The sequence below is a fragment of the Eptesicus fuscus genome, chromosome 10 (genome assembly GCF_027574615.1).
Source record: "Eptesicus fuscus isolate TK198812 chromosome 10, DD_ASM_mEF_20220401, whole genome shotgun sequence".
In the NCBI taxonomy this organism is placed as follows: Eukaryota; Metazoa; Chordata; class Mammalia; order Chiroptera; family Vespertilionidae; genus Eptesicus; species Eptesicus fuscus.
The window spans coordinates 95,866,626-95,892,622 of NC_072482.1; the positions used below are offsets into that span (position 1 = coordinate 95,866,626).

A 25,997-nucleotide genomic window follows, 5' to 3' on the forward strand; every position below is an offset into this window, starting at 1 on the left:
GGTCTGCCGGTCGATTCGCCTTGTGGTTGTGGAATTCATGCTTCTTATTTTGGCCTGTCCCTTCCCTCCCGTGCAGATGCCCTGAACCTCCGGAACCGGCAGGTCATCTGTGTCACGCTCAAGGTCCTGCAGCACCTGGTGGTGTCGGCGGACATGGTGGGCGAGGCCCTGGTGCCCTACTACCGTCAGATCCTCCCCATCATGAACATCTTTAAGAACATGAACCGTGAGTGACCCCGGGAGTCGGATGTCCTCAGTCTGAAAGGAGGGGAGTGGTGGGAGGTAGGGTTCACTAGCGACGTGTCAGGATGTAGCATCGACAGCAACATCCTTTGCAGATCTAAACGGTGCCCCTCCTCTCCCCTCACTCCCCAGGGCAACCGGCAAATTAGCAGTTTCATTTCTTAGTCCTCGCACGCGCAGCTCGCTCAGGCAGTACAAAGGCACCGGAGCAGTTCTGTGATCTTCCAATAATTAAGTCGTAAAGTGTTTTTAATAGTTTTCGGAATACATTAGTAGGTTTTGAGCGTGTCCTTTCTCTGGATAGTAATCCTGCCTTTAGATGCTTCCTGTTAAAACTGCAGTTTTTATTGATTTAAGATGAATTTTTAAAGCAATATTATTAAATTCTGGCTCGGGTGGTTTGGAGAGCTTTAATAGATGTCTTCCATTTCTAAAATAAGTAGAACAATAGATTATTTATAGCTACGGCGTGATGGTGAGTACTGTTTAAAATATATATGTGCTGCTACATTTGTTTTTTTAAATTATCGTTGGGGAAGCTCTGGCAAGCACCAAGGCGCTGGGGGCTCTGCTTGGACCGGCAAAGGCATCGGCAGGCCGGTGGCCTCTCGGCAGGAGTGGGCTCACGTCGGCCCACGGAGCGTGTGAGCGTCCTTTTTGCCTCTTGACCCTGCGCGAATGTAATTCCCTTTCACGTCGCTGACCTTGAAGTTGCACACTTCACAGCACAGTGCCCATCAGCGCTGCAGTGACAGCCGCTGTCCATGGGAAGAAGCCGGTGATGTGATGGGGACCGCGTCAGACTGTCTCCACGCGATCCTCTCACTGACAAACAGAAACCCAACACTAAGCTGAGAGCGGTTGTGTTGTGTTATTCCGTCTTTGGAGGCAGCGTGTTTGTGTTATTCCTAAAGTTCTCTTCAAAGTCGGCTTCGTCAGGCGGCCTGTTCAGGAAACCGGGGCGTCCTCAGAGCGCGCTCAGCTGCCTTCAACAGCAGCACTGTGACCTGTTTCCTACCAAACACGGTGGCAGGAAGGGCCTCCCTGGGGCTGCGGGAGGTTCAGAATGTCCGAGGTGGGTGCGGGATCGCCACTCCGGAACCCTGACATGCTAGGCCAGCGGGGGCGTTCAGAGGGCCCGGCTCCTCTCCCAGGAGAGGAAGAGCTGGGTGTCGGTAGCTGTGTCTCAGGCCTCAACTGCAAGTCTTAGTCGCAGCATTTTGACTGGAGGGAAAATACTCGTCAGCATTCCTGATTCAGAACTATATTTCTCTGAATGGTGGCATCAGATATCCAGGGAGTTATGGAATGAGTCCACATGTGCATACTGTTTAATTATGGTTCATAAACGAAACCCTAAGGACATCCATTATAGATTCTAATTAACAAGAGAGAGAGAGAGAGAGAATGATAGAGATAGAGATAGAGATGATAGAGATAGAGATGATAGAGATAGAGATAGAGATGATAGAGATAGAGATGATAAGATGATAGAGACAGAGATGATAGAGACAGAGATGATAGAAATAGAAATGATGAGAGAGAGCTAGAGATGACAGAGTGGAGATATTAAAGAATTAGAAAAATCAGGCACAGCCACCCGCAAAAGTCTCAGTTGCAGCGAACATTCCCAAGTGGTTCTCCATAGCCGCACGGAACCCTATGATTCACATCCTCTTCCCGTTCTCCCGCTGTCCCAGCTGCCGGCAGCTCTACCCAGACACATTCCTTCCGTCCCGGCCTCACAGAAGCCGAGCCGACCCCTTCCCGCCCCGCCGGGAGGTCCCTCCGCCGCCACAGCACTGGGGAATCTGGGACTGAAATCTACGCATCCTTTTGCATCTTCTTACATAAAAAGAAGAAACACTGTGATACTCAGAGGACAATTAGCATCTCCCTCCCCCTCAAGGAAATATAAAAACGAGGCCGTGCCGCTGCCACGGACGACGGTCACGTCCCTGGAGCTCAGACGAGCCAACAAACACAGCCGCCTCTCCACCCTCGTCATTACACCCCAGATCAGGCCCTTGCCTCGCACATGCTCCCGTGCTTGACAACGGCAGTGATTGCTTGAGGAATGCATCCCTGTCTGGATGTTATCAGCGTGGGGCATTCATAGTTTACACCGTAGTTTTCATTGGTCCCAAACATGCCTAATCATTGTGGGACATTTCTGAACGCAATACCCAGGAATTGTACATTCACCTGTTTCCTGATGAACATCTTTCTGACATTGGAGGGGGAAAACAATAGTAGCTTCAGCTTCATTTCTCCTCCTCTTGGGAGCCTGCCAGGACAGCGCAGCCGGCTCTGTCTCCAGGGGCCGGGTTAGAACATGGGGGCATCGCAGCTGTAACGCTGAGCGCTGCTCTTCACGGGCCGTGTGACCAGAGGCCTGGCTCTAATGGCAGGAGCTTTTCACAGGGCTTCCCGTGACAATAGTGTTTTCACTGTCAAGATCACTTAGCTTTAATCGCATTTTAATAAACCCTGTTTTATGATGATGGATATTTTACTCGTAGTCACAGGACCATACATACCTGTTTTATTTAAGCAGATGTGTTCAGTAACAGATATCTTTATTTACAGTTAAAATTATATGAGATATTTCCAGCATGTCGCATTGGAAGAAACGTTTATCTTCAATTTCAGTGTATGTGAGGACAATTTCACACATTTCTGTTTCCTCGCCTCTCTACTCCTCTCTCGTGCAAATCAATATCTTGTTAAATTCAGATTCAAACACACTTCTTTCAAGTCCCACAACAGAACCTTTTCGAGAATGAGACCGGGTATAAGTGACAGGAAGAGAGAAAAAGGATGAAGGAGAGAATGTTCCTCAGATGCCACAGCCTGTCCTTCTGTCTGTCCCTCGAAGCACAGCGTCAGCTCGATCCCACTGCCGCGCCTCTGTGCTTTCCTGTCCTCGGTAATGTCGGGGACTTTCTCTAAGATGAGCAGAGGGCTGAGCAGCCAGGTCCTGGCCAGGGTGCAGGCAGTCACCCGGGGGGCAGGGAGGGCAGGCAGGCGTCTCCAGGGACCTGCAGCCAGCTGTCCCCACCCGCAGGACCCCGGGGGCGCAAACGCACAACCAGCGCCTGGTCTCCGCCCGGTTCCGGAGGAGGAATGGCTGTGCGGTTCTGTTTATGACCACATGTGCCCAGGTTTCATGAGGCCACAGTTTAAAAAGAACCGCAGCAGACGAGCCTGGGGGGGGAGCTGTAACGCGGGATCGAGAGCAGCATCCGCAGCCAGAAGAGATGCGCTCAGGCCGTCCTGTTGCTTCCCTGAACTTGCATGTTCTCATCACACAGAGTGGTGGGAACAGGCCTTTCCTGTCGGTCAGCATGACAATCCGAGGTAACGTGCCCAGAGCCCCTTCACACGAGGCTGGCGGCACCTGGGCAGTAGAAGAGGCGGCCATGATTATCGCACGGCTGTATATACATCTGCAGTATTGTGTGTATCTGTTATTATGGGATATTAGAGGCCTGGTGCACAAAATTCGTGCACAGGTAGGGTCTCTAGGCCTGGCTGGCAATCAGGGCCAATCTGTGGGGTGACTGGCGGGGAGATTGGGGCCCCTCGCTCACACCCTCCTTGGCTGGCCTGGTACTGCCCGCTCTCCGGCCCCATCCATCCCCCGCCACCATCGCTGGTCGCCTCCCTCTGCGGGGCGACCAGTGGGACGATCGGGGGGGGGCCCCCCACTGGCACCCGCCTTGGTCACCCTGGGGCCTGCAGGCTGGGGCAGCTTCTGCATTGAGCGTCTGCCCCCTGGTGGTCAGTGCATGTCATTAGCGACTGGTCATTGGCAGATTGGTCAATTTGCAATTAGGCTTTTATTATATAGAATTATATACAAATGTGGCAATCCTGTCTGAATGATTATGTAGCGACAGAGCAGGGGGCTGAGTGTGTTGTGTCCGCTGTTGGGTGACTGGGCCTGTGAGTGAGGCGTGGCCTCTGGTCCCCCAGCGGTGACCCCCCTCTGTCTCACCGGACCCGTCACTCCACTGGTTGCCAAAGGCCAGGTAGGTGGCCAAATGGGATTCATTCACGGGCCACTGGGTTTCAAATCCACCCCTTCCTGCCATAAGCTCCGCACTCGGACCCGTGCGGATGTTGGGGGAGTGTCACAGTTACAAAAGGGAGCTGCGTGTGAGCACAGGGCTCCCCGGATCGGGGTGCGGTTGGAAGACCCACACTCATGTCTCAGCTAGCGGGCTTGTATCCCTTCCTCCGAACCGTGAAGGGGGGCAGGAGTGTCTAACATGGGCGCCTCCCCGGGGACTGCTTTGGGGCGAAAGAGCAAAGAGCTCCCAGAACAGCAATCTCTCCTCTCCCGTGTCCTCCTGCAAGTGCTGTTCACAGTCACATAAAATTAAACAACAGGATGCTCAATGCACAGCCTTCAGGGACGGAGCTGCAGGGTTGATGGTGCAGGCATTGCATTTGAGAAGCGGGCGCCGAGGAATGGCCCCGAACGTTTCCAGCTGACGTGCGGGCTCCGCGGGCAGGGGCTGGCGCTGACCCTGTGGTGACCCTGTTCTCCGGGCGGGCCTCGCGCTGGTAACTGCACCGACCTCCCTGAAGCAGGGGGCACCTGGGACAGTTCAGAGACCCCACTCCCCCCGAGGATCAGCGACTCTAACAGTAGTGTGTTTACGTCATGGAATATGCATAGGTAATCATGACATGGCATGTTCCTGTGTATGGGACTCAAATAGTCTGCGACTTACCTAGCGTAGGGCTGGGACCTAGGCCCATGGTAGAGATGTTTAACTCTTAAACTTCAATTCAGACGCATGAAAACATAGAGAATTCTAGTCTCGTGGGTTTTAAAACTCTACAGGTGTTTATTTTAATCTGCAAACAAGTGTTGTATTGATGTGAAAGAATATATCTAGGAGCGCCATCCCTGTTGCATCAGCAGTCGTGTATTCCTTTTTGTCACTGTGCAGTATTCCTCTGTAGAAATATTCTGCCATTTGTTTATCCATTTCACCGTGAGGGAACAGTGGGCTGTTTAGTTTGAGGTTATTAGGATGAAGGTTCTATAAACAACAAAGAGGTAATGAGGATGCGCCAAATTTACAACATTTTATAATATTCGTATCAGTTCTTTAACCCGGAAATTCAATAGAAAATAGAAACAATTACTTTAAAAGAACTTGTGTGAGAACCTAAGTGCTCTTGGTCGACGGGATTTAATTCCTTCTAGATATTCCCGATTCTGCGGGACCTGTGCTCACGGTCCTTTAAAATGCTGATGGACTTTGCAGAGCTGATGGTTTACCCAAAAATCTGTAGCTGTTCTGTTTCGTAATTGACTTGTGTACAGGCTATTTCACAGAGCTTTCCATTTAATTTTGGAATTGAGCCTTTTTCCCCATAGAATTCTGTACAATTTTGAGTCTATGGATTTACATTTTAGAAATTTACTTCAAAGTTCCTTTGAAGTCATTAGGTTATTAGGTTTGGAAGCATCTTATTCAGGGGCGTGTGGAGGAACATGCTAGAACTCCCGCCCGCCCACCCGCACTTCCTGAAAGTGAGGATGGAGTGACTGTATGACCGCGTGTCTCCCAGCTCCTCCTCTGCGCGGACACAGCCCGTCGGTGTAAGCGAAAGGGAGTCCTAACCGGAATCCTAACGGGGTAGCAGGGCCGCAGACGCCGGGGGCCTGGGTCTGCCCCGGGCTCTGTGGACTGACGATGCCCTCTTAGGCCAGGAGTCCCGCGGGGCCACGTGTGCGTGCTGGGCTCTAGGTGCCCCCCGCAGAGGGCGGACCCCCAGAAGCAGGTGCTTCCTCTGTGCGAGGGGCCTGGGTCCCAGTCTGCATGACCCGTGTCGTTGCTTCGGTCCTGTCCTCATAGCGGCCCCCCAGGGCGGCGTGCGGGCTGGTGTCCCTAACGCACCTGGAGGCCCAGGCGGGGCAGGAGCGGGATGCCAGTGGCCGCTCTCACCCGGCCCGGAGCCTCGTCGTCTGTGTGTAGGAACACATGGCTGCCGGGCGATGCCACATCATCAGAGTGCGGTCTGGGCTGTGGTTGGTGCCCGGGGGGGCCGTGACCTGAGCACAGAAAGTTGTCTCCCAGTGCGGGGGCCGCGGGGCCAGACCAGGTGTGGGCAAGGCCTCCCGGGAGAACCTGTCCCTGCCGCTCTCCCACTCCTGGGCGCCAGCAGGCCCCGCGCCCTCCGTCTCTGCCCCCCGCTCCGCACATCCCCCTCTGCCGCTGTCTCCCCGCTCTTCCAGCCCCTGCGGCGCGGCAGCGCGTGGGCGGTCACTCTCCATGCCCGTGATCAGTGACACGCACACATGCGGGCAGTACTCAGTGATTCTGTTAGACCAGCGGTCGGCAAACCGCGGCTCGTGAGCCACATGCGGCTCTTTGGCCCCTTGAGTGTTCTAACGCCACTTCTTCAAAACAGACTCGCCCAGGCCGAAAACCGACTTCTGCGCATGGGCCACGAAGTTTCCATCGCACTGTCCGTGTGCGCCCGCACGTGGTATTTTGTGGAAGAGCCACACTCGAGGGGCCAAAGAGCCGCATGTGGCTCGAGAGCCGCGGTTTGCCGACCACGGTGTTAAAGGGACTACAAACTTCTCAAAAGCCGTGATGTCTATCAATAAGGACCCAAACTGGCCTCGGCAAAAACAAAGATTAAAATAGGAGAATTACGGGCAAGTACCTGCTATTATGGCTCAACCACTTCCTTGTTTTTAGAAGTGTTGCTGTCACAGCACTCGTCTTCCGGTGGCGGTAGAGAACTTCAGGCCTAGAGAGACCTTAAAGGTGAAATGTCGGTGTTTGGGGGAAGCAGAGGCGGAGCCTCAGTGAGTCCGCAAAATCGGGAGTCCCTGAGTGGAGAGCCGTTTTTGGCCCGTCGCCATCTCAACGTGAATACAAATGGGACCACAAAAGCTCGTCCTAAAGGACCGTATTTAAGGGGGAAAAGAAGTTGATCCGAACAGAACTCGGTCATAATCACAGCTTACCACCAGCTCGGGAGCGGCTCCCGGCAGTCTGAGCTCGGTTGCTACCTGCTGGCTGGCTGGCTGGCTGGTGCACTGGCTTCCTGTGGCTGCTGTATGAGCCACACCCATGTGCTGCTTGAGACTGTGGGTGTCTGTGGTCTCACAGTCTGTGGGCTCAGCGGGGTAATGCGCGCAGGTCTGACAAGGCCGCAGTCAAGGTGCCCCCCACCCTGCACTCCTCAGAGAGGTTCCGGGAGGGATGCGCTTCCAGGCCCCGCCCAGTTGTTGGCAGACATCAGTGCCAGGTTGTCACAGGGTCCTCTCACCTGGTGGAGGCCGCCCCCTGCCCTGGCTCCTGGCCCTTCGTCTTCAAAGCCTCCCTGGCCTCTCTCCCCCGCCTCTGGTCTCCCTTCCTCCTTTGCTTCTAAGGCCTCCTGTGACTACACCGGGCCCACCAGGTCATCTTGGATAATCTCCCTGTTCCAAGGTCAGCCGATTAGTAACCGTAATTCTAACTGCCAGGTCCCTTCACAGCAGTGCCTAGTGTCTGATTGAACAGCAGGAGGACAGGAATTTGGGGACCGTCTTCAGCACTGCGTCCTTGGATGAAGTCATCCAAAAGTTGATGCCCAATGGCCATGCCTGGTGTGGGGAAGCACGGGACTTGGCTGGAAAGTCTGTAAGGAGGAATCTCCGAAAGGTCGGGGGCTTCTGGGGGGGGGGCGCATTGCCAAAGGCGGCAGCCCCTGCCTTGACTCTTCCAATAAGTCTGAGCCCCCAGGTGTTTACTGGAATCTTTATGTTTAGACTTCAAAACGTCCTTGCTGAAAGGACTCTGCAGACACATGTGTCTTCTCAAGGGTGCTTACCCTGCTGATAGTATCCAGTACAGTAGGACCTCCGGTTACATGGGAGATCTGTTCCTATGGTGAGATGTAACACGATTTTCGCCGTAAGTCGGAGCCCACCTACATAAGCACCTATGTCACTCACATGGAGCACATACACAGCAGTAATGAAGTGAAACAGTAACAAAAATTTTAAAGAAAGATAACAATTCCTGACCTTTACTTGTAGTAAATAAATAATAAAAAACATAAACCACATATGTACATATGTCGAAATGATGGAACTTTTTCTTTTTAATAAATAAATGGGAGATGAAGTACGTCGAGTCCAACATAACCCGAGGACTGTCGGTCATTAATTTTAGTTCAGGCTGTTGTTAGAATAAAAGCCTAAGGAGGCAGGTGAATGGGGCTGTTTGGTTCCTACAGCCAAGCAGTCCCTTAGCCTCTCTTTCACAGAAACATGTGTCAGAGTAATCTTTCATCCGTCGCTCAGGGTGTGCCCATCAGCCCCAGCAGACTGGGACCTGGAAGTATGAGTTCTAGAGGACACAAAATTAATCCTCAACACTTTGCAAAGGTAGCATAGCTTAACCCACCTCCCCTCATGATAAACTCAGGCTCAGAATATGAAATACCTTGAACGGGTGTGATGGGAAGGTTTCTGTTGTCATGTCAGAGTTGAACCACGTTACCTAAGGAACCGATGTTTTCTATACAAGCGGAGGGTAAAATCAGGACGTTGAACGTGTCTTTCAAAGGGTCAGTGGGGATAAAAGAGCTGCAGCCCCGGCAGAACTGAATTAGCCTGTGAGCCGGGGGTGGTCTGAGTTCGACACTCTGGCTCCTTGTCCTACACAGCGCTGTACTCCTAAGTCATTCCATCAGCATCACCTAAAATTCCTACCATCTGGCAATAGCAAGGACAGGCTAGGGTTCCTTTGGGAATTGTCAGAGTCGCTTTACAGATAAAGTAGCTAAGAATTGATCCAAGGACTTGTCAAAGGTCATGTGACAGAAATGAGCCACCGCCACGCCTCCTAACATCAATAGGTCCCACGTCCCAACCCGGGCGCCAGGTACCCTGGGCGTGCAAATTGCTTTGCCAGAAATAGTGGTTCGGAGGCAGTTCTGATCAACAGATCTCTTTTTCTAATGTCCCCGAGTAAATGGGAGTTTCATTGATCCACTTCCACAATTATCAGAAGCCGTCTGATCAGAGCGGCGGCGGCTATCTTCTCCACAAATCATATGCAGCATGAAGCAAAAATGTTTTCACAGCATCAATTTCCACTGTGGGGTGGGGATCAATAACAGCTTGAGAACACCTCCGCACACAGAGAGCCAGCAGCGAGCTCACCCGATCCAAAGCACCGAGCACAGAGTGTCATAACCCCGAATGCAGCGCTCTGTCCTTGTCAGAAGGCATCAGACCCACACGTTTCCACCCCAGCAGCAGCCCTGCCCACAGCCACCGAGAAAAGCGCTGGCCTGGATCACCACCCAGGGGCCAGGTCTTCCCGGTAGACGCTTATTCCCTAGAGTATCTTTCAAAACAAGTATGTGTGAAAGCTTCTGGCTGTGTCTCATCAAATCTGAGATGCATTCAAGTGTTAAAGAGACTTTATATTTCAGGCAGCCCCGAGAAAGACACACGTGTTGCCAGCTAAGCTATGACACGCCATCAACATCCCTTTTAAGAAATGTAAACATATAAACAATGTGCCTTAAGGCAATGGACTGAGATTGAGCCTGCAGAGGGAGGCGCCAGCTGTCCTGAAAACGGGCAATAAACCATCGTGAAAGGAGTTAGCTCCGCGCACCACCCATCCTCTGGAGGATGACACTGTGCCGCCTCGCCCAGCCCGCACCCCTGCCACGGGGAGCATCAGGCCCATCTACCGAAAAGGCGTCAGTGCTCTGCCCAAGTCCCTCAGGGCAGTCAAGATCCAAATCTGAATTCGTGTGGTTCAGAAAGGTACTTGTTCTCATTCCTAAGAGCGTTGGAATCTCTCCTCCTCCTGCTCACGATCTCGGGGCCAGCGTGTCTGCCCGCTTCCTGGGTGCGGACCCAGATGGCACAGGGAGAAGGGCCAGGCCAGAGGCTACGTTTCCGAGGACTTGGTACCTTCTATAGCCAACCCCTGTCACAGACGTGTCGCTGGGTTAGATGACGCGGAGCTGCGTGGTCATGGACATTCACACACATTTTTAAAAACGAAGACATTATTGGGGATACGTTCATAGATGGAAAATAGGCATTTCTCCAACTCTATGGTGTTCTCTACAAAACAGTGGTCAGCAAAGCAACATTGTAAAACCAGTAGTGGGCTTCACTCTTCACTGAACTTAATTTCGTTATTTCAAAACGATGAATTTTAAATGATAGCCCTCACTTTATGAAAGTAGAACAAAATAATGGTAGCATTATAATGAAACTAGAGGCCCGTTGCACGATATTCATGCAAGAATAGGCCTTCCTTCCTCTGTCTTCACTCCCAGCTGCCTGGGAGCCGACATGTCCCTGCTCCCAGCCCACCCGGGAGCAGGCAAGTCCTAGCTTCTTTCCAGAGCACCGCTCCTGTAGCTCTGTCTGCTGCCCCCCTTCCCCTCATAGCAGGCGTCACACTGCTCTGTGCCTGCATATGCAAATTAACCTCCATCTTTGTTGGGTTAATTTGCATAATCACTCTGATTGGCTGTGGGCGTAGTGGAGTGATGGTTAATTTGCATGTTTCTCTTTCATTAGGTAAGATTAGGAAAGAAGAATAAAATAGATTTTGTAAGAACAGTTTAACTCTATTGTAATAGACAAAGTAAGTACAACTCAGTCCACACGACAGATTAAGCACATAGTAGTCGCTCAACTGTATGTGCAACTGATACCTAATAATTTTTTGAAATTCACAATTCAATAAATTTTCCTTGTTTGGTGAATTTGGATTGTTTTTCTATTGACTAGTCATGTTTGATGTTTATTTCAGAATTATTTGATAGGAAAAGTTAAAATAATAACATCCATGTCTAGATTAATTTGAAAAAAATTATAATAAGATATGAAACAAGTTTCTTTTTTAAATATATTTTTATTGATTTTTTACAGAGAGGAAGAGGGAGATAGAGAGTTAGAAACATCGATCAGCTGCCTCCTACACACCTCTTACTGGGGATGTGCCCGCAACCAAGGTACATGCCCTTGACCGGAATCGAACCTGGGACCTTTCAGTCTACAGGCTGATGCTCTATCCACTGAGCCAAACCGGTTAGGGCTAAACTTACTTGTAGGTAATTTAGTTTGCACATGTTTCTGTTTTCAAACTTAGTTCTTTAACAGAAGACAAATGGTTCTAGGTGGAATAGTTCACAACGCTTATATCCTAACAAATCACCTAGTTCCCCCAACAATTCTTCCAAACTTCCAGGGGTTACACAGAGAGCAGTGTTCTCCTAATGTTGATAATGACTCTCAAAACAAGTGTTCCTACACTATCTACGAAGTTGTCTAAAACGTGGCCTTTATCTTTATCATTTGCTATTGCATCATGGAAAAGTCCTTCCATAAGCCTCTTTCTGAAAATCAGCCTATTTTTTCTTAGAATGTTCTGCCTACCTTTTATATTAAAATTTCTCTTAGTTCCCCATATTTTTAAAACGAGCATAATCCATTTCCAAGAAAATTTTTTTCAAGGTAATAATCACTGAGCATACAAATGATTTTTAGTATTGATATAGCTAAGTTTCACTAAATAAATAATTGCTATGCCCAGTGCATAAAATACCAAGCGTGCCTGATAAATGAAAGATTTCTTATGCATGAATTTTCATTATAAAAACCTGTGAAATGCAATCTAACACATCTGAAGAATTAACTGCCTTAGATTGTAATTGGAAGATAAGTTCTAATTACTGTTTAATTTCTTGGTTGAAAATCTTTGGCATGTATAATGTAAAACTGACTGTGAAACCATGCAATTAATATCATTAGCACTTAGATATTCCTTTTGCAGCTACAATGGCTTGATTTGTTTGGCTCCAGAAATGCTCAACCAGAAAACAAGTGCTTAAAGTTTGGGAAGTTTAAAAAGTGGACATTAGTATCATTAAGTCTATAATGTGCTGTGTTCAGGGGAAGTGGTTCCATGTTAGCTCATTGAAAAATGGTGTATTTGATAGAAGGGATGCTGTTGAAAGCATTTTATGCCAGGAAGATAAATATTTTTAGAATTCTATTATCAAGGCCAGGGATTATTACTATGCAATCTTGTGACATGATCTTGTGATCTTTGTCAAACCAAAGATGGAAAGTTAGAAATCTCTTCAAATCTCTTCTCTTACATGGTGTTCTTAGCTCTGGCCATTTGCTCAGTGGTTAGAGTGTCGGCCCTGGACCAAAGGGTCTTGGGTTTGATTCCTGATCAAGGGCACGTACCTCGGTGCCAGGTTCCCCATCCTCAGTAGGGGCACATGCGGAGGCAACCAATCGATGTGTCTCTCTCACGTCAATATTTGTCTCTCTCCCCGCCTCCTGTCTGCTTTCCATTCCCTCTAGAAATCAATGGGAAAAAATATCCTTGGATGAGGATAAAAAAAAAATTGTTCTTGGAATTGATTACTTGTTTAAATTATGTATTTCGTTCATATAAATATCAGATAATTGTTCTGCCAATTATGTTAGTAGGGTAGCTATTCCTAACTATCTCTTATGAGATTACTTACTTATTAATTTGTCCCAAGATACTGTGTTATTTAACTGTCTTAACCCTAGCTGACAGCACATTGTATTATCTGTACACCAGACCGGGGCTAAATGCTTTTCATGAATCGTCTTACTTAATCCTCACCAAACCAGGAGGGAGACAGTTTTCTGAACTAATGTAACTGACGCGGGAAGGAAGGCAGAGAGATTAAGTTGCTTGCTGGCTGTCAGTCAGTCACTCAGATGGCACGGACGACATTATCCATGTGGAAGGAGAAGCGGAAAGTGGCAACTGCCACGGGTTTCTTGATTCCATGAACACTCAGCATCGCACCTGCGCTGCCTGGGCACCGCATTACATGTGATCTTCAGACGGTCATTCCAGTTTCATCTTTCAACCAGCCACGTTCAACTAGGAGCACGCCTAGACCCCCAGCTTGTTCCAAAGGCGTTTTCTTCATTCCTGTTACCATATCAAAAGAAATATATCCAATACCAAGCTTTTATGATATGTTTTTAAAACACCATGAGTGGCAATTGATCTTGGACAAAAACTACCGTATTTTCCGGCGTATAAGACGACTTTTTAACCCAGGAAAATCTTATACGCCTAGTCGTCTTATACGCCGGAAAAATACGGTAGCCCCAACTTCAGTATTTAAGAAACAGGATATAATTTTTACACGGTTATAGTTTATAAAAAGGGTTTTAATAAGTAAATAGCATATACAATAATGGAAACTTTATTGCACATGTTACATATAACTAAAGCTCTGCTGGAGTCGTGAGCAGAGCATGCATAGACTCCTGCTGAATGGCTAAGCGCCACGTGGACACGATCATGTGAAGAGCGTTTGGAAGCCAGGCTTCCGTCCTGACATGGGCAGCTCTCTGTGGGCAGTTGGCTGTTCTTGATGGAAAAAAAAAGGCAGCTTTGCTGACAGTGTTGGTTTCTGCCCAGAAGTGCTCATCGTCAGCAGGACTTAAGAGGGTCCAAGACAATGGCAGGAAACGCACTTTAGAAAGGAGAGCTTATGGGTTCGTCCCTGAAAGATGTGAATTCAGAGTAAAATGGGGAGAGGAAAGACCCTAGTTTCACTCCCTAAGTTTGGGGAAGAGGCGTTGCTAATATGATCAAGAAAAAAAAGTTACTCTGTCTACAAGATGGAATGGTAGATGTTCAGCTGGAATATTCCGTTATTTTGAGAGAAGGAGAGAGAGGGAAGAAAGAGGGCATGAATGGGATTAGGAGCACAGAGGGATTTGAGTAGATGGAGAGATTAAAGTCTAAACCCACAAGGACTGCTTCTTTTTGTTAATAGCTAAGAAAAATATGGTGAGAAATGGGAAGTCACTGGTAGTATACAGGAAGGACATTAAGTAGAGCCGTGGGTTTTCCCTGTAGCTACCAGGCAGGGGTCATGGGTAATAAAGCTACGGAAATGAATGCAAATGCTGGGCCTGTAAGGGACAGAGTAGCTGATACAGTTCTTTCCTCGGTGTAACCAGCATGCTCTTCCTGCACCTTTCCCTCCAGCTCCTGCCTTCCTTGCGGGGTTCCCACGGGGTGCTCTCCTGGTATTTGGGCCCCTCGTTACTTTGCGGGCTTCCACGGGTTCCCAGGTGTGTGTTTTGGTGCATCCCCTGTGTAACTGATGGATTTTGAACAAGGTATACCTTTTCTTTGTCATATTCCAAATATACTAGGACTCAGTCTTAACTCCTGCCTCACATTGACATTTCAAGACAATATACATTTGCCGTACTTTCTTCTTTTAAAATATATCTTTATTGATTTCAGAGAGGAAGGGAGAGGATAGAGAGATAGAAACATCAATGATGAACGAGAATCATTGACCGGCTGCCTCCTGTATGCCCCACCCTGGGGATCGAGCCCACAATCCGGGCATGTGCCCTTGACCGGAATCGAACCCGGGACCCTTCAGTCCTGAGGCTGACGCTCTACCCACTGGGCCACACCATCGAGGGCTGCCTTACTTTCTTTTGTTTCTCCTGTTCTCTATCAGTTTCTCCAGAATCATAACGCATCATTTAACACTTGGTCCTTTCTTCTCACACAAGTTTCCATTTCAAATCACGCTACATCCTAGATATTTAGGAATTCTGTGTCCCTCAAAGTGTGAAAAGTTAATCCCTGTTGATAGTCCTCCGTCACCTCAGCTTTGGATTTGGTTAAGTGACACTGTTTGGGGTGCGGGTCAGCCGCACACACTTCATGAACGTAGGCGGTCCCTGGTCTCCACAGCACGAGACGTAGATCTGCGGGCAGAAGGCCGCGTTGGCACAGCACTGGGTCAGCATCGCGGCAAGCACACTGGCATTGTGGTTGCTTTCCACCGTTTTGCGATGATCACTTGGACGGCCCCGCCAGGAGGACTCTGTGGCAGGTCACGCGTTGCCGAAGAACATGTGTGACTGCGTGAGAGCCCTCTACCGGACAACACGAAGGAACCCTTCCCTAGCCCCGCCCCCTTCGCTCGGAAGCCAACCACTTGCCCATCGGATTGCTTTTCATTTGCACCTTCATTTCTGCCAACGGCCTCCGTGCCAGGTGCGGGCATCACCCGCACGCCTTTCGTCTGTTCCAGAAGGCCTTCCCCGCCCTCGGGCAGCAGGGCATGTTTGCCGCCCGTCCGTCTGTCCGGGCGGGCGGCAAACATGCCCTCACATTGCAAGGCCCCCCGAATTCCAGGGACTCAGAATCACCGTCCAGAGGGAGCTGGCCAGAGCGTGCTGGTGGCTTAGGCTTTCTTTTCCTTCTCTTGAACGATTCTGCCTTTCGAGTCTCGAGACATTGCCCTGGCGCTGCCTGGCACCGAGCCTCTTCACGGACGCCGGGCAGCTGAGCGGAGCCGGTGCCCTCACTGCCCCGTGTGGGCGGGCCCTATGGCCTGAGCGAGCTGTCAATCTCCACGTGTTTCTCCAGCTCAAGAGGGAAGGCGGAATGCTCACACTTCCCATGCAGGTCCTCACTCCACCCCCTCAGCCCCCCGGGTCCTCTGGGCACAGCTTCTCCTTCCCTCCTCCGCCCGCCTTCCTCTCCCCAGCCTCAGAGCTGGCTGTCCCTGAGGGTCAGGGTGTGCGCCCATCACTCCCCACCCCCTCGCTGGGTGGAGCCTTGTTGTGGGGACCCCCAGGAGAGGAGAGGGGTCCCCATAGCAGAGACCCCACTTCCCACCCTCTTTCACGGTTCCCCCTCCCGTGCCCAGCGCCCCCTGCACCTGCTTTCTCGGGGGGGGGGGTGCGCTGCAGACACTGGTGCATCCCCGAGGTTCCCACCCGAGGGCGGCGGGGGGAGGGGGAGCGGGGCTGCAGGAAGGAGGTTCTCTGCAGAGATGAGAAGGAAACACGGGCTCCTGCGCGTTTATGCTAATGAGGCGTTTGTGCAAAGGCAGCCAGGGGCTCCCCCAGCTGCCTGGGCAAGAGGACAGTCACCTCAAGCTCAGTGACCACGGCCGGGCTGGCAGGCGGCCTGCTCTGCGTGGGCCTGGTCAGCACGAGGGGTCTGTTCGGAAGCCCAGCTGCGGTGGGTGCGGGGGAACGAGGACCCTCGTAAGGTCTCCTCCTCACCGGGCCTTCCTGCGACGTCCCGCTCCGTCAGGCAGCCCGTGTCGCTTGGGGGTGACCCCCTGCGTGCTCAGCCTCGCCCCGTCCTGTTTCCGCTCTCAGTGTGTGAACCCACTCTCTTCGGAGCGTGCGCTGCGCGCCCAGGTGCCTCTCATTTTACCTCATAAACGAGTTCCCGGCACGTGGTGTGTAAATCGAATTTTAACAAATTGAATCATATATTTAAATGCCTGAGGGGCACTCGTTTAAGGGAAGGAATCATATTCTGCATTTCGGTGAATGTTTATGCCCTAATTTTTCTTTCCTGATAATGCAGGTTCTCACTTGGGTTTGCTTCCGTGGGGGAGGCCAGCGTCCTTGTTAAACTCAGGGGGGTGATGTGAGCGGCGCACCCGGCTTCTCAGGACCGGGGTGCACGCACCTGGGGGCTGACAGAGCCGCCCGCCCTGCGCGGAGCTCACACTCAGGCGCTGGCCTGCGGGGCCGGCCCTGGGGGGGCAGCGGAGGTGCTGGCTGACTTCCCGTCTCCAGCGTCCCCCGGGGTGTGAATGCGGGGCCAGCCCAGGTCTTCAAGGGCCTTCATCGCGGACTCTTAGAGAAACGTCTTTAAAACGCAGTCTGTGCCCCCAACAGTGTGGACACATCTGACGGCACCCAACCAGGAGATGGAAGTCAGCCAGAGCCCCGACATGGCAACAGAAACCCGGGTCTCAGCCCCAGCCCCGAGGGAGCGCCACGTGGGCCGGTTCCGGAGCCACACGGAAAGCAAGACACGGTCCCGGTGCCCTGGGCCCACAGAGCATGCTAATCCGTGCTAATGACGGCTGTTTAAAGACAGAAGTTCAGAAAGAAGCTAACAAGGTTGCCGCGTGGCCAAACGGGACTTTATTTGCAAAAGCCCATCGGCGAGTCCGGACAGGGCCGTCGGCGCGGGTACGTCTCCCCTCGCCGGGGCACCGCCCGCTTCGCGAAGGAGCCCTCACACCCCCCGCGGGTCCTGTTTATTCTCCATGAGCTTGTCGCTTCCTCTCTCTGTTTGTAAACAAGTTTGCTCCGTGTGCAGGAGCAGATGGCTGCGGGCTGCCTGACTGAATAGGGGAACAGACCCCTCTGCAGCCCGCCCCCACGGTGCGGCCTCTGGTGCTGCAGGAGCCGGAGCCGCTGTGCCCTCGCCTCTCGGCCGCCCTTTCCTCCCCGACACGGGAGAGTGCGACCCTTCCGAGGCCACCCAGCAAAGCTAAGGACAGAACCCATCCAGCGGGAGGGCACCTTCAGTCCGTCTTTCCCGCGCGTGGACGCGCGCAAACGCCCAGCTGACTGTGGGCACCGGTCAGGGCGCAGCCGAGTCAGAACTGTCACCGGCCCAGCCTCAGGGTCTCTCAGCCGGAGCGGGGAGACTGGTCTGGACCCTGAGCGAGGTGCTCAGAGGGGCTCACTGTGGGGGGGCCTGGGGGGGAGGGGACTGCTGACTCCAGGCTTCCCAGACTCCTGGCTCCGGCCACAGCACCGGTGGCATCGTGGCTCTGTGCGCAGGGGATTGACTCATCTGCGCCCCCTCATTCTCGCCCGTGAAAGGGGGGCCGTAGTCGGACTCGCCTGGAAGTCTGTTCGAAGGACCGAGTCCACATTAGCGAAGCATTCAGAACCCTGCTGGGCGCCCGTGACCCCACGCCGCGGCGAAGGGGTGGCGCCTCCTGGCACCCAGACCAGGGATCGGTGCGGCTGTTCCCGCAATTGGCGCTGCCTCACCGAGGGGGCGGGAGGCCCCCGAGACTGTTCGGAGCAATCAGTCCCTTTAGGCGCCCGCTGAGGCCCCGCCTTGGCCCAGTGAAGGCCTCGCGTGTTCTCTGTGCCGCGGGCTCCACAGACACGGCAGCTGAGGGAGGATCCCGGTTAGAGACCCGGTAGCGAGGGGGCGGCCCGCGGGGGAGGCCCCTCCTGACGTCTCGGCGCCTGCAGGGGGGCGGGCAGCAGACGAGTCCCTTCAGGTTCCGGCTCAGCGGCAGTCTCATCCTCCGCTGATGCGTTTGGGGTTTTGTCTGTTTGCTTTATGCCTTTCGGTGCAGAGATGTGGGGGCTCAGAGTCCAAACCAGTGGCCGGGACCGTTCCCTTTGTGTCCGTGTGGGAAAGACAAGATGACTCCCGCTGCCTGCTCGGCCTCTGCCTGCCTTTCGGGGTGTGTTTTGCGGTGTCAGTGTCCCCTCCCGGCCCGAGAGGAGCCACCCAGCCTCCCCGATGACGACACTGGGAGTGGCTGGCGGGGCAGGGAGAATTCCGGGGACCGCGGTCCTCGTGGCTCTGGGCTGCATGGCGTGGGAGGTGAGATGTGAGCGAGGCGGTCGTGGGGACAGACCTCACGGTCCACTGTCTCTGGAAGGACGTTCTGCTCCATCCTGACGCCTGCTGGCCTCCCCGTGGCACCGGCTGTGCCGCCCGCACGTCTCGGCACATCTCCCTGTCCCTCTGCCCCCTGCCCTGGGGGCACATGAGCAGTGTGACGTGGTCACTTCCTCTGGGCCACGTCCCCTCTGTGTGTGAAACGGCCACCGTTAGTGGCTCCACCAGGGTGAAGCATTTTAGCTCTAGAAGGTTCTAATAGATTAGAGCCTGCATGTCGCAAAGCCGGGCGCCCCGGGCTGACGGGACGCGTGACACCTGGCTGCTGCCCAGAGGGTGAGCGGAGAGAGCACGTCGTGGGCTCACATCCCAGCGCCCTGCGTGCGTGGCCGTCCTCCCCGCTCCTCCCCACAGCCCAGGGCCTCTCCGCACAGCGGGGCTTCTGTGCGCAACACCGATTTTGGACAAATGGTGCAACTGAGGAGTCCGAGAGAGGCCATCTCTGTGGGGTCTGGTAGCCAAGGAGCTCAAAGGACCCCCCCGCGTGGGGGTGAGCGAGGCGTAGCCTCTCGGGCCTCTGTGGTGGGCACCGCGCCGCGCTAGGTCCTGGCCGCGCGTTCCTGCCACCGAAGGCCACGCGGCCCCTGGCCCTCGGTCTTCAGCCCAGGGGCCGCTTCCTGAGTGAAAGGGAAGCTGTTGTGGGTTAAAAGCTGGCCGGTAGGGTCTTCCATTTTCCAAAGTCACAAAACAAAAACCTTCTCGCCGCAAATGTAAGGAGTGACCGCCCTCACCCACGCCGGGCGCAGCAGAGACCGGGAATGCGGCACTGACCCCGGGGTTGTCTCTGGCATTTACGGGGGCGACTACAAAAGCGGGAGTCATTCTGATGCTCAAACATAATTCCCTCGATACGCTCCTTGTAAACTTTGTGACCCGTGAAGCACCACAGAGTGGTCATTCCTCCTTCTTTCCCATCTCGGGGGCAAGACTGCTCTGCTGACGTCCTATGTCTTAGCCTCACGGAGTACTCGTCTGACTTGGCTAAATGCTGTGAACTGTTGTCATCCTGATGCTCAAACATAATCCCCTCTATACGCTCCTTGTAAACTTGGTCACTGTCTAACTTTTACACACTCCGAAATGTATATTCTTGTGCATTGTATTTTTATGAAAAGATAGCAAAGAAATATTTATAAAATATATATAGGGGGAGAAGGAAGACATGGAAGAGAGGAAAGTGCTTGCCCTGTTCTCAATGAAATAGTGCAGGAATTGAAATAAGTCCGGAGAAAACAGTGGAGAGTTCAGAAACAAATCTCAAAGTATCTAAAATCCAATCAAGCTGGCATTTCACATCAGCAGGAAAAGTCCAAATTACTGAATAAATGGAATTGAGTTCATTGCTCTCCGTTTGGAATGGGTATCTCCCAGAACTCCTCAAACACTTCTCCAGGGGCTTAAAGATTTAAGTGTAAAATGTTAAAATGGTAAAAGTACTGGAAGGAAATATGAGATGATTTTGTTAAATGATGTCAGAGGGGGAGGGCCTTTCTAACCATAACACGGACTCTGGGAGGCACTGAGGAAAAGCTTGGGCTGGGGCTCTATAGATGCTGAAAACTCGGACATAGTGAAAACAGAGCTACACAGCCAATGACTACAGAGCCACACGACAAGGACAGCCCGTAGGAGAGGCAATTCAGAGAAGCCCAATAGTCAAAAACATGGAGAGATGATCAACTTCATTAATAACTAACAACCTTGCCTTCGATGTGTCTCTCCCACATCGATGTTCCTCTCTCCCCCCAGCCCCCCCTCTAAAAATCAATGGGAAAATACCCTGGGGTGAGGAGGAAAAAGTAAGGAATAATGAACAGTCATTAAACCTCCATTTAGACATGATCTCTAGTTCTAATGACGTTCATAGAAACGGACACGCTTGTTCACAGTTGATGAGAAACAAAAGCATCCTGTTTTGAAAGACGGTTTAACCTTTTCCCTTCGACCCCTAACCTTTTCTCCAGGACCCTGTCCCGTGGGCACAGTAGGGATTGGAGGAGTGTCCGTGTGCGTCACTGGGAGGACAGGGGCTGTGAGGAGCCTCAGAGAGCGGGACAGGCACGCTGCCCTGGAGGCAAGGCCCGCCGTGCGCTGCCAGAGGAGACGCACGCACGGACACCTGCGGGACGGATGAGAGCGTGACTCCATCTCCATCCCGCGGGGGCACATGTGTGCGTGTGTGCACAGAGACGGCACGTGTGTGGGTGTGTGCGCAGAGATGGCACGTGTGTGGGTGTGTGTGTGTAGAGATGGCACGTGTGTGGGTGTGTGCGCAGAGACGGCACGTGTGTGGGTGTGTGCGCAGAGACGGCACGTGTGTGGGTGTGTGCGCAGAGACGGCACGTGTGTGGGTGTGTGCGCAGAGACGGCACGTGGGTCCCAGGAAAAGCGGGAGCATGTGGATGCGCAGGCGGAGGGACGCTCTCGGGGAGGGCAGGTGCCGGTGGCTGAGCCTTTTGCTTGAATATAATCCTCCCGGTGACGCCTTGGTGCACAGCCAGGTGCCAGCACGTGAGGGCGCGCTGTTGCTCAGGCGGCCTGGGTACAGTGCGGTCCCCCCACCCCGAGGTCAGGCCTCACACCTTCTGCGGGTGGTTGACCTTGAGACAGGCCCGGCACCACCACAGGGCCGTCTGCCGGGGCCTGTGACTGCTCTCGACGACTCCTCCGCTTCTGTTCAAGTCACAGAACTAATTTCCACTTTATTTCCACGCGGCACTGACCCCGAGGTTGTCTCTGGCATTTACGGGGGCGATTTCAAAAGGAGCAGAGCAAACGCAGTTAAACAGGTCACAATCCTCCCCCAGGCCCCCCCCGCCCCGTCTCTCCGACACCCCCTGTCCCAGCGTCACCCTCTCCTGCACATCCTCAGCTCGGTTAAAATACAGCGTGGGAGGCAGCGGCAGGAGGCTGGAAGGGCGCTGCACAGGGGAAATTAAAGTAACTTCCCGGGAGCCGTTCCTATTACGATGAACGTCCTCGGATTTTATTCGGATAAAGGCCAGCATCATTCTGGAAGCAAAGAGAAGGAGAGGCACCTGCGGGCGGCGGGGTGTCAACAACTGTGGTCCTGACGCCGCTTATTGTCTTGCTCAGGCCGGAGCCGCTGGCCGGGCGCTGCCCCCAGGCAGGGGGCTCCATGGATGCGCCAGCAGGCGTCTGCCCCTCACCGGGGCCCCGGGCTCGGTCCCCCCGCCCGCCGCCCACCAGGTCTTCATCCCCAGGGGCGGAACTTCCTGGGCAGCGCCCGGGTTTTTATTAGAATATGGACGCTAACACCAACCGGCGGGGAAACTGAGCCAAGGCAGCGTGTTTCCGAAGCTCCGACTGGCCTCTGGCTCCTGGGGGCGGCGGGGGGACAGAAAGAAAAATACTTTTATTGAAGGCATCGCATTTCAGACACACGCTTTTCCGTCCTCATCCTTCGTCCAGCTCTGAAGGTTAAAGAGCGGACGCCTCAGCCCCCGCTCCTGCGGCCTCTTATGCCGCCCGTGAGCAACACTCCTGTTCCGCGGACCGAGGGCCCCGCTGGACTTCACCCCCCCCCCCAGGTGTCCGGCCCCCCGGAGGAGGGAGTGTCGTTTGGTTCACCCCGTGCCTGGGACCACCTGCACCTGGGGGTCCTCGGGGAATACCGTGGCCGTAGAGTAAGAGTCCCCAGATCACGTTATGACGCACATCCCCCCGGGGGGTGGTTGGTACCAGTTCTGTTCCCCGTGGCTGTGAAATGGGGTCAGTCAGGCCATCTGAGTAGCCGAAGGCTTGATCACACCCAGAAAGGGACGGGCCCCCCGTCACGTGTACAGAGGCGGCGACACCCAGAGTTTACAGCAATGGCTGAGCGCGCCCCGTCTCACCCTCTGGGTTACGTGCGTCACCCGAGCCCCACAGGCCCCCGCGGAGCCCCGTCGTCTTTGAAAGCACAGGGACGCCTGCTGGGCGTTTGTGGGTGAAGAGATGGTGCTTCATTATTGCCCTTGCTTCCCTGACCCTTCTCGTGACCCCGAGAGAGAATGCCGCGAGCCGTATCTTTTCTCATGCTCCTTGGTTCCTCGATTCAGATTTATTATTTTTCAACGAGCTTTGAAATTTCCAATTTCCAGGAGGCTTTCGAACGTAGAAGGGAATTGTTTTAAATTACCAAAATTGGTGAGGTTATCTGAAGACAGGTCTAGGTACACGGAAAAGCCACTTAAAACTGGTAAAAAGGAGGAACCCGCGGAAGGCCTGGTTCCCACCATCTTCATCCCAGTCTTCATCGGGGCTTCCTTTGGAACAGGAAGGGGACGAGAAACGGCCTCCGTGGGGCATGGAGAGGGAGTTAAACGCCTCCTAGGGAGCCATCGCTCAGTTCTGCTGAGAGAAGCGGAGCGGGAAGACCCTGGTCACCAAAGGCTCCCTGGAGTGTGTCCGGGAGAGAAGCGCAGACCCGCCCCCACGCCGCTGCTGCCGTCCCCCCTTCAGGTTCGGGGTTCCCATGGGAACTGACAGCCCTGTCACCATGTCCCTGTCACCATGTCCATCGCGGAGCAAATGCATCTGTCATTTCTCCCGTCTGCAGACCGAGCTGCTTAAAATCCGAGCGATACGCACGCAAGTTCCAGAACCCGATTTACTGCGCGGAGTGGTCTTGCCGTGGCCCCCGGGCTCTGAGGCCTGAGCCCCTGGCAGGCGACACATGCGGCGTGCCCGCTGTGGGAGAGCCGCGTCATGCTCGCCACTGGAACGATGGCAGCCGGGGCCGCAGGCTGCCTGTCAGCCCGACTGTGCAGGTCACGCGTGGACAGCTTACCCCGAGTTGGTAACTAAAGGGAACATTCCCACCTGGAAAGCTATTTTTGTCCTTATCATCAAGTTTCACAGGCAATAACTCTTTACGTATATTTCTAAAGGATTTACTAGTATCATTTAAAAATCCCTCTTGGCCAGCATGGCTCAGTGGTTGAGCATCGACCTATGAACCAGGAGGTCATGGTTCGATTCCCGGTCAGGGCACAGGCCTGCGTTGCGGGCTCGATCCCCAGTCAGGGGCATGCAGAAGGCAGCCGATCAATGAGTCTCTCTCATCATTGATGTTTCTGTCTCTCTCTCTCCCTCTCCTTTCTTATATGAAATCAATAAAAATATATTTAAATACATATAAAAACAGAAGTCCCAATGATAAAATTTGATAGCTGTGTCATACCATCTGTTCTCTTAGTAGAAACCTAGACAGTGTGTATTTAAAGGTTAACTATAAGAGCATTCTAAATAATCTAAAGATAATTCAAAATATTGAGGAAAACACCTAAAACCTATAGCTGGTTCTGGGAGCGGCCCTGGGAGGAGAGCGGGTGCGGTGGGAGGTGCCCTCGCTGCGGACGGAGCCTCCCAGCTCCTCGCCTCTCAGCAACGTGTGTGGGATCACACAGATCAGACATGAGCGTGCTGCTAGATGTGCTGAAAGCTCACAGCGTAATGTAAACGTCTTACTTATATTTCGAAAAGCCTTTCATCCCCGGCATCAGCCCTGCCATGGAGTGTGCTCAGTAAGCTTGTTCAATTTTTTTAAAATTTATTCTTTAAATACGCTGAGTCGGTTGTATCTTAGAAGATCCCGAACATGGACAGAGAGAGCAGAGCTCACATTCAGATCGCTGTCTCGGCAGCCACGCGCAGCTGCTGCCGCGGGTGATATGACTTCAGAAAGATGCGGTTTGGTTTGTCTAGTTAAAATAAGTAACACATTACATGGCAGTACTATTCTACTGTATATTAATTTTTAATATACTAATGAAGTTAAATCTCTGTGGACTCAAAAATAAGATTTATTTTATTTCAGAGGAAAAAATGTTTCATTTATTTTCACGAGTATGGCTGGTTTCATTTATGTCAGTGAGTAGAAACCTAGTTAGCAAATGTATATTTCATTTAAAAGTGGCTGGGTTAGTAGCATTCCTCTGAGTGTGCTCATCAATACATGTAATCAATCACCTATTCAAGCAATAACAAACCTTCCAGTCCTAGCTCAATGAAAGGATCTTTTGCAAGGAAAAAAAGAAAGAATTAGAATGCCAAGAATCCTTATTTATAAAGCGAATGAGAGCAAATGTCCCTTTTGACGCCCAACTTCCGTTTAAAGGGAAGCACTGAGCAGGCTATGCTTTCCATCTCCCGTTGCTCAGGGCTCTCTAAGTGGTTTGCATGTGGCCTGGGCTCACAGCCCCGCAATAGTGCAGCGCGGCTGGTGGCAGCGCCCCCTAGGGACAGATAGTAGGTGTTGAGGGTGAGAGCAGACAGGAGAGGACCCGGCATTTCTGACACCACCCACTCCCACGTCTCCCTGGCGGGAACTGGACAGGGGTGGGCAAAGGTGGGTCTACAGAGGTGAGCACACGAAACACCGTTTATTTTTGTGTTCACCTTGATGGGTTGATTCGTGTGTTATTTACTTGTATTACGTAACCCTACTTTTGCCCACCCCTGTACTCTACTGACCAACTGCTGCTGGGCTCCGGCTGGCGTGTGTGAAGTCCGGAGGAAACGCACTGAAACCCCTCTTCCTCGTGTTCAATATCCGTTTCGGTTGCTGGGAGTGGGGGCGCCGGCTTTCCTTCACCTCAAAGTGGACGCCACCTCCCTTGGATGTGCACTCGGAAAGTGTCATTTTAGAAGTTGCTCCCTAGGGTTGGGGGAGAGGGAAGGGATTGGGGATGAGGGAAAGTCACGTCTGGGTGAGTTTTCCCGGCTGCCTTTGCCCATGTGCCCTGTTGGTGAGCAGCGAGTTGGGTTAAGCTCGGCTGTGCCAAGGTAACCGAATCGAGACCCCCCAACCCCAAATTCAGTGGCTTAAGAAACAGTAGATTTACTTATTCTCCCGGTTATTGGGCTACCACTGGGCAGGTCCCGATGAAATGGGAGAAGGGGGACTCTGGTCCGCAGTGGCAGGACATGCTTCACGCGGCCCCAGAGTCCTGTCGCAGGGGCTGGAGGAGGGTGGACAGCGCGTCTAACAGGCCTGGTCTGGCAGTGGCACGTGGCACGTGGCACGGGATTTCCCGACGGCTTTGAAGCAGCAACAGTTTGCAATGTGAGGCTCTGGCTTTCCCTCTTTGCTCTCTAATCCATTTCTCACTTTTCTGAATGGTGCGGCGGGAATGCGATTGTCCCCATACCGTTGCTCGGCGGCGCCACCCCTACCCCTCGGATTTGCCCCCTGGTCGGTCGGACCCGAGTTCCTCTCCCAGCAAGCCCCGCCTCTTC

The 25,997-nt window shown here is 52.8% G+C and overlaps 1 protein-coding gene across 2 annotated transcripts in view; it reads left to right on the forward strand.

Moving 5' to 3' along the window:
- Nucleotides 1–25,997, forward strand: part of PACRG (parkin coregulated) — a 322,109-nt gene that overhangs the window by 168,933 nt on the left and 127,179 nt on the right. Inside the window, exon 4 of one of the 2 annotated variants that reach the window (XM_054722616.1) lies at nucleotides 77–226. The exons of the other annotated variant lie outside the window; for it this stretch is intronic. Within the exon in view, the coding sequence (XP_054578591.1) occupies nucleotides 77–226 (150 nt within the window). The remainder of the gene's footprint in view (nucleotides 1–76; nucleotides 227–25,997) is intronic. 2 annotated transcript variants of the gene reach the window in all.